The following is an 8837-nucleotide window of genomic DNA, read 5'->3' on the forward strand; positions in this document are numbered from 1 at the left end:
TTCTTCTATTAGATCGATTGTTAAATTAAAAATATTTTTTATATTTTATAATGATGTACTTTAACGTTTATTATATTAATAATACATTTACTGTTAAATAAAACAGCTAGGAGTATATCAATGATTAAACATATGCATTAAAAAATTCGGATTTGAAAAAGAAACAAACCATAAAAGATAAGAGAAACTACATAAAAAGATAAAAAGGACGACAAAAATTGATAATCAGAAAGAGAAAGCGTTTCTGGGCTATGATATTGGCAGTTTACTGTCCGGCAGTTAACTCTCCACTCCTCTTTTTCTAGATTTTCTTCCAAAATGAACCTTCTCTTTGAGTAGAGAAACGGTGATTTGCTGCTTTTAATCATATCGCCTTTCTTTTCTTCATATATATATACAAAATATCTTGTTATGGAATTTTCATTTATTGTTTGGCGTGTTTTAAAAACATTTGATGGTAATTTATATGATAATAGTTTATTGTTTTGATATTTTTCTAAAAATTCGACAAGATCATATTGTTCCGCATAATCACTTGTTCCGACTCTTGGAGACATGAATTGTTTTGACTTTTTTGGTTCATCCATCTTTTATGTGATGATTTAAACTTGTTTGCTGTAGACTTATTTCAACAATCTTTGTGATCATTCAGATTTATATGTTGTGATTTTTTTTAATAATCAAGATTATATTTACACTTGTTAGATTTCATCTTAAAACCAATTGGTGTCAAGTGGAGATATTTAAACACATGTCCATTCACACACACAACCAATGTGGGATTCCCACTTCAATACTCCCCCTCACGCGTAGCGTGTCCAGGCCGAGCAACCAATCCCCCCTCACGCATCTTACGTGGGCTGGGCCAAATTCAAATTGTGTGAATGGACAAGACTCTGATAACATGTTAGATTCCATCTTAAAACCAATTGGTGTCAAGTGGAGGTGCCCAACTAATATTTAAACACATGTTCATTCACACACACAACCAATGTGGGATTCCCACTTCAATAACACTGTTATGATAATTCATTTTTATAAATATAAATCGAACAAAGATAAATTTGTGTATAAGCACCTTAATATAAATCAAATAAATATAAATCTGATAGCTTAGTAGTATAAGCACCTTATTATATCAGATCATCATAATTATTTTTATTTCTACAATTGTAATAGCTATCGGACTAAAAAAATAATGATAATCCCAAAAAAATAAATTGAAAAATTGATACTACAAGGTACAAAAGCATGACTAATTCTGAGAACAAAAATGAATACCTAATTATAATAATCCACTGATTACTAATTCTAACTATAAGGACTTGAATTCAAAAAAAAAGAAAAAACTATAAGGACTTCAAAATAAGAAAAAAAAATTCTAACTACAAGCATAACTAGAAAACAGAAATAACTACACTGGTTTCCAAACTGAAACGGCTGAGATCACTCTGCCCTTCCATCCCTGCAACATCCACCGTCCATTCTCATCGACAACGAAATCTTTATGATACTCCGATCTCACCGTAGATCTAACTCTCTTCAGAATCTCTTGATCTAATTCCATTTGTCTGAATCCACCTCTCATATTCCTAACCTGCAATGACAGACAAAATTATGTTATTAATTTTAATATTAATAATGTTATCTATATATTTAAATTTATAAAGTGAACAATTACGCTCTATGTAGGTCCGCTCATACTAACCTGCCATTGTTTATATGTTTCCGGTCGTTCAACTCTCTCCGCTCCCTCGCAGGCGATCACATTCATAATATCCCTACCAAAAATAGCTTTCTCGTACAACATTCTCTGCTCATTTTCCCGTTCCGCATTCACTTGAAACATATCGAACAATGACGAGTAATAGAAGAGCGCCTCTCGAAACCGACTGACGAAAAATGGAGCGTTATATGTTCCGTTGATGACTCCATGGATAAATATCTTTGGTTTGATTTTCCTTATCAGTTTCAGAACAGAATCTCTTGCACTGTCTGCTACGACTGTGTCGTCAGGAAGATTCCTGAACCGATACAAACAGTTGACTACGGTCATTTCGTCCCTGTCGATTTTAAGATTTTGATACTTGATTGTCTCCCATTTTTGTGCCACGGCATGATACTCGAAAGGAACATTGAATCTGTCACAGTATCTTTGTAATCGTCGGCCTGTCTCTTCGACTCGTTCTGCAGGGCGAAAACCGGGCTGCGGAAGCTCAATTCCTGTAATCCGTAGCTTTGGAGGTCCGCCAGGCCGTTCTGATAAACGCTGAATAAGGCAAGGCCATTGAAAACCATAAAGAACTCCAAAATCAATAATGTGAAGCTTAGTTGCTTTCTCTGCAAGTTTGAAAATCGTCCAATTCGCAAAGAAATGCGACATTCTCTTAAACGGACACGCCTTGACATAAACCTGATAAGCTTTCAGGATATCAGAAACCGGAGTTTTACTGCTTAAAACGGGCGAATACGACGGGATACTTCCGCCAGCCAAACGAGTCTCAAGCGCATCCGTGAAGTAATGCGCTACTCTTTGGTTTCCATCTCCATAAGCCGAAGAATGTTGCCGAATCTGTTTAAGTAGCTCGTAAGTAGTCCGTTGATCGTTGATCGACACGGATTGCGCACACTGAGTTAGCAAAGTCGGCAAATCGATATCCACCGCATCCGATTCCGATCCTTTCTTATTCCCCTTTCTTCTCCCTCTCATTCCTCTACTACCATTAGATGATTTGGTAGGAGACTGAGTTTGCAGAGCACACGACTCGGACCCACTATTTTTACTAGTACAAAGCAGAACCTTATCAAACATTTCCGAGTCCTGTTCTGACTCGGCAAGACCAAAAGCAGACTGTTTAATACTCCTCTCTTCTTCTTCTAAATAATCACGTTCGTGATGATTTTTCTTTCCCGGGGAAAGATCAAGATTTTGAGTCCAATTTGAATTTTCAACTGAGTTACTGATTTGATGAGGGTATTCTTGACCAAGAACATCATAAAAAGATTTTTCAGCAGCTTGAAGAGATAAAGAATCCTCTAACATACAAGTTTTACCCTCTAAATCTTCTTCCATGAGCATGTCATTTATGTACTTTAGAACTGCATTATCATTTGGACCATGCTCTTCTGAATATGAGCTCAAATAATTTGGATCAGGTTGAGGAAAATGATTATGATTGGGTTCATATTCATTAAGAAAATGTCTATTTGAAGTGTAAGAAATTGGAGTGTGGTCAAATTTGAAATTATTCATGGAATTTGGAAATTCTTGGAGAAGGGCATCCATGATGAACAAGAAATTGAGAAAATGTAGAAATTTGGACAAGATAAGAAACTTATGGCTTAGCTTTATTAAACTTTTTTGAGAAAATGATCAAAAAACTTAGACCATTCAAGAATATTCTTGATAGAAACCCAAAAAAAATATTACTACAAATAAAGAAATTGAGCAAGACAATGAATCTTGAATTCAAGAATGATGATAAATATGAATGAATGAAATTTTGATAATTTAACCAAGAAGAAAAAGAACAAGAATTTGCAGTTCTTTGACAAAACACTATCAAAATTCAAGAATCAAGAAAAGATTCAAGAAACAATAATCAAGAATCAAGATTTTCAAGATTTAAGGAACAAGAATCAAGATTCAAGAAACAATAATCAAGAATCAAGAATTAAGAATTAAGAATCAAGATTCAAGAAGAGGAACAAGAATTTGCAGTACTTAGAGAAACACTAAAGATTCAAGAATCAAGAATTGAAGGCTTTAATCAACACTTGGAAGAAGCCACTTATTTAAAAGAAAGTGAAGAGCATAAAAATGAAGGTTCGAGGAAGTTAGGAGCGTGATAGAAAAGGCAGAGCCGCCACCTCACGTCGACATGTCGTTGGCTTTTATGTAAAAAAAACATAATGAGGTCCCATGATAGTGTTGTGGATTACACTGATCTATGTGCTTCAATGTTGACCATCGACTTAAAATATTGTTTTTCTATGAATCTTGATCTCCAAGTCATTGACTGACCGGAAGTTTCAAGGTGTGAACGCACAAAAATTCTAGGGTTTCTGTTATGTACAGATTCCTTAATGTTGTCCAAATTCATGAACTTATTTAGTTTATTGTCTTTTATAAAAATGATTATCTAATCAAGTTTCTTCTTTGATTGCGGATGTCCAATTAATTGATTAATGAAGAGGTAAGTAGCGTAGACATTTCATTCCATCAACGTTTTTCGTTTTAAAAATATGTTAGACATTTTACGTTTTGGACACAAAATTTTACTTTTACCTCAAGAAATTTTAAATAATAATAACATTTTTCCATATGTGCATGTATCTAAATGTCTTATTTTTTCATATTTATATTTGTGCTACTTACTTTGTGAGTTAAAATATCTCCTCTGGCATTTAAAAGTAGCACACTCTCTAATTTAAAAAGTTGTACAACAAGTTAAAAATCCATGAATTTTCTATTTATAAAAGAAAAAATATATATATCCTTGAATTAATTATACGGATGTTCAAATATGTTCATAATGTCTAAAATAGTCTAAAAATGGTTAATGTTTTTTAAAAAGGAATACTTAAACTCTTAACACTATAACGTATTGTTCCAAAAACGCTTTTTAATTTCAAACTTTTTAACCTCTCACCAAACTATATATATATAATTAATTAATTAATTAATTAATTCATATGATACTAATAATTTGCAACTATTCATGAGTTCTTATCTATACTATATATAAAAGCACGGATGGGGGGGGACATGCAAATTTACCGAATAATCCTTTTTAGTTGATTACTAAATAAAGGTTTTATGGTCATTAACTAATTATTTATTTAATTTATCACTAAAAATCTATTATAATTAGAATCCTAATTAGAATAAAATTATATTATATATAATCCACCTATTTGATTCTTGAATAATGACCTAATTCTTAATTATGTTTTGATGATTTTGTTGCTAACGACAAGCATGAAGCAATAGAGGGCACTGAGTTATGGATTTGAAGTTGGTGGTATGGTGTTGCGGGAAAGTGAAATATCATCTGTGGTGGCTTAGGTATGAGCTTTTTGGAGATTGTAGCGAACATAAATAATTTATATATGCAAAATATAAATATTAATTTTGTTTTGGATTTTGTATAATCTATCATAGGACTCTAATATATAGTTTGAATATGAATACTGTTCAACATGTTCAACAAATCCTATGATAGCTTTATGTTCTCGATTAGCATTCTGTTATAACCAAAGCATATAAATAGAGTCCTAAGTTAGTTATATGTTTTAGATTAGAATTTAGAATCCTAATATAACCATAACATATTTTTAATATTTATAAATTAAAAATATACATACAATTTTCATATGAAATTTATATATACGATTTTCTCTCTATTTTTCTTTTTTCATTCTCCATATTTACTCTTTGAGTACGGATAGAAGTCTCATACATGATTTTTTTTTTTTATGTTTTTTTATTCTGTGGCCTTTTTTCATTCTCCATATTTACTCTTTGAGTACCGATAGAAGTCTCATGCATGATTTTTTTTATGTTTTCCTTTTTTTTTATTTTATGGCTAATTAAAGAACTAGATGAAAATTATAACTTGACTGTAACTTAATTTTATGACATTTTTATACTATATATCTAAACATGAATGGGAGAATATTTACTAAATAGTCCTAAATTATTATTGTCATTTAATTCTTATTTATAAAATTAAAATATATACTTAAAAAGAAGAAATAAACTCATTTCATGACTCTAAAATGTTGCTTAATAATTTTGGTCAATTACAAAGTGTTTGGATTTACGGCAACTAACAAGTATTCTAATATGAATATAGCAAAACAAAAAAAAAATAGAAATATTAAATTTTTATGACATGAAACCCTCAATGCTAATACTTTGTTTGAAACGATAATTTGGTTTGTAAATTTTTATTTTCAAATGTAATAATTTTTTTTTATTAATTACAAAATCACACTATTAATTTATTTAAAATAAATTATCATTTTATTTAATAAGAAATATTACTATTACTGCTATAATAATTTATTTATAAAAGTAGTTCATAATTTGTATCAAAAATAAAAAAATTATAATCTCTTACGAATAACTATGTATTAAATATATTTATTAAATTAAAAATATATTTATCTAATTAATTTTAAATTAACCAATTGAAATATTGTCTTTATTTCTATCAAAAACTCTAACTAAAATAACATTGACGATAAATAGAATAAATTAATATAGCTATAGTAAATTTAATTAATATAAATTGACGAGCCACGTTACGAGCCACGTGCGTAGCACGTAATGCGAAACTAGTATTATAAAAAAGGCTTAATCATAAAAAAATAACAAACCTATACGTCTAATGTCAATTATAGACAAACCTTTAAAAATCACCAGATTTAACCGAACCTTATATGTTCTGTTTTTTTTTTAGCCATTTTTGAATCGAACCGGTTTTTATGACACCGTGTCGTCCACGTCACCGCCAACTAAGCAATTGGCTGCCATAACAGCTGAAATATTTAAATAAAGTTTGGCTATAACTGACACAAAATGCATAGGTTTGGTATTTTTTTGGTGAATAAAACTAATTTTAAAATTAAATGATTAATTATATTATAATAAAATTCATATATATTTAAAAAATAATATTTTTATTTAACGCTAATTAAAATTAATTTATTTTTTTTACTAAATTTAAATAATTCTAATAAATGTTTTTTACATATTTGATGGATATATAATTAATTTAAATTCTATTAAAAACAAAAAATGTTATATTCATCTTAAAATTTATTTTTTTAAATTCCAGTCGTCGGTTCTTTGACACTGCCGCCATTTGAGACCCAATTGTTCGTCTTCCAATGAACAATCTGAGAGTAATATACACAACAAACATACGACAGTGTTCATAATTCAACTATACACACATAAATATAAAAATAATCACTGAATGGACTGCATATTTAAAGAACGACTGTAATTATTTTCTCTTTTTTTCTTTAAAAAGTGAAGCTCATTGTGGTGTAATCAATATATATCATGATGTTTATAAGTATAAACGCATATGTTATTTTACTCGGCATAGCCAAAAACTTACCTTAATTTACACATAACTATTTTATTTATTACCTAAATCCAGTCATATCAAGATCTCAACAACATTAAAAATAATAAATCAAGTTCAAAATTATCATGAACATTAAATCTTTTCACCAAATTTAATTCAACATTATTTCTAAATAATACATTAATTCATTTTTTAATTACATATTCATTAAAATATATTATAATATAAATTTATTAGATTTAATTAGGTTTAATAAAAAATTAAAATTAATTAAAATTATTATTAAATTGGAAATATTAATTATTTTTAAATATATATATAAATTTCATAAATGATATAATTAATTTACTAATTATTAAATTTAAAAATTGGCTTGAATTAAAAATTAGGTTTATTCACCCAAAAAATACCAAACCTATTTTTTTTGTGTCAGTTATAGCCAAACCTTATTTAAATATTTCAGCTGACATGTCAGCCAATTGCTTAGTTGCCGGTGACGTGGACGACACGGTGTCAGAAAAACCGGTTCGATTCAAAATGGCTAAAAAAGAAACAGAACATATAAGGTTTGGCTAAATTTGGTGATTTTTAAAGGTTTGGCTATAATTGACACAAAACGTATAGGTTTGGCATTTTTTGGTGATTAAGCCTATACAAAATTATTTTATATATAAATAGAAATTGATTTAATATATAATTTTATTAGATTTTAAACAACTATTATAATTAATTATTGTAAATTTTTTATTTTTATTTAATTTATATTAAACTGTATTTAGAGCTAAAATTGAATTTTGTTGTTGTTAATGAAGCCTGTAAATAATAATATGATCTAATTGATAAACACTAGTAACAAATTAAAGGATAAATTGATAAAGAAATTTAAATTCTAGTATTAATTGATCATAACGTACAAATTAAAAGTACAAATTGGTACTTAACAAAATCTATGCCCCCATATTTTTTGGGTGAACATGACGCGCTTGATTTGATTAAAAAGTGGGGCAAATTGATAAAAAAACACATGCTTACGAACCAAATTGACCGTAAAATTAAAATTTGTATTAATTAACATTCGCTTGCAAGTTGAATTGGAAAATTGCCATTTAAGTTGTTTAAAATATCAGACCAACACAACCAGTTATATTGGGAATGGTCTAGTTGTTTGGTTCAACTAATCAAAGCACTAGAAATTCGGTTCAATAGGGTTGAACCGGATTGATCTGGACAAATAGTTGAATCGATAATTGAATCGGCAGTTAGACTATAAATCATGTCCGATTTTTTTATTTTGCCTTACTCAACCGGTTTAACCAACAATCAAACCGGTTAAACCAGAATTCGGTGGCCATTCGGCCACCTATTCGGTTTTAAAAAACTCTTTCAAGACAATTTAATCTTTTAGACTTTTCTCCTTGGCGAATATTCCGTGCTAATAGAGTATCATCAATAGCTATCTTGTTTGTCATGAACTTTTGAGACAATTTTTAGTGATTTTAGACAATAAATCATGCTAGTTAAATACAATTGAGTATTAAAATTACATAAAAAAAAGTACTACTATTTGCATGCTTCTAGAAAATTCAAGCAACAGAAAATGAAAGACATTGGAGTAAGCTTTAGATTAAACACTTGAAAAATGCGAGTCTCACTACTAGAAAACAGTCATTTATTTTTCCGTCGCTAAATGACCAAAATCCGTCGCTAAACACGTTTAGCGACGGATTTGCGACG

General features: G+C 29.3%; 1 protein-coding gene across 1 annotated transcript; it reads right to left on the reverse strand.

Moving 5' to 3' along the window:
* Positions 1 to 1196: 1196 nt before the first annotated feature.
* On the reverse strand, positions 1197 to 3570 carry LOC126686176 (scarecrow-like protein 14). Its single transcript, XM_050380215.2, has 2 exons — positions 1709 to 3570; positions 1197 to 1597 (listed from the first exon to the last, which is right to left on the reverse strand). The coding sequence occupies exons 1-2, from the start codon at positions 3284 to 3286 to the stop codon at positions 1415 to 1417; spliced, it is 1761 nt and encodes a 586-aa protein (XP_050236172.1). The 5' UTR covers positions 3287 to 3570; the 3' UTR covers positions 1197 to 1414.
* Positions 3571 to 8837: the final 5267 nt, after the last annotated feature.

Source organism: Mercurialis annua, linkage group LG6 (genome assembly GCF_937616625.2).
Source record: "Mercurialis annua linkage group LG6, ddMerAnnu1.2, whole genome shotgun sequence".
Lineage (NCBI taxonomy): Eukaryota > Viridiplantae > Streptophyta > Magnoliopsida > Malpighiales > Euphorbiaceae > Mercurialis > Mercurialis annua.

Excerpts from the sequence above, each read along its gene's own strand:
- LOC126686176 (XM_050380215.2), bottom strand. The coding sequence starts at position 3,286 with ATGGATGCCCTTCTCCAAGAATTTCCAAATTCCATGAATAATTTCAAA. Across the intron at positions 1,598-1,708 it reads AAACATATAAACAATGGCAG|GTTAGGAATATGAGAGGTGG; the intron begins GTTAGTATGAGC and ends CTGTCATTGCAG.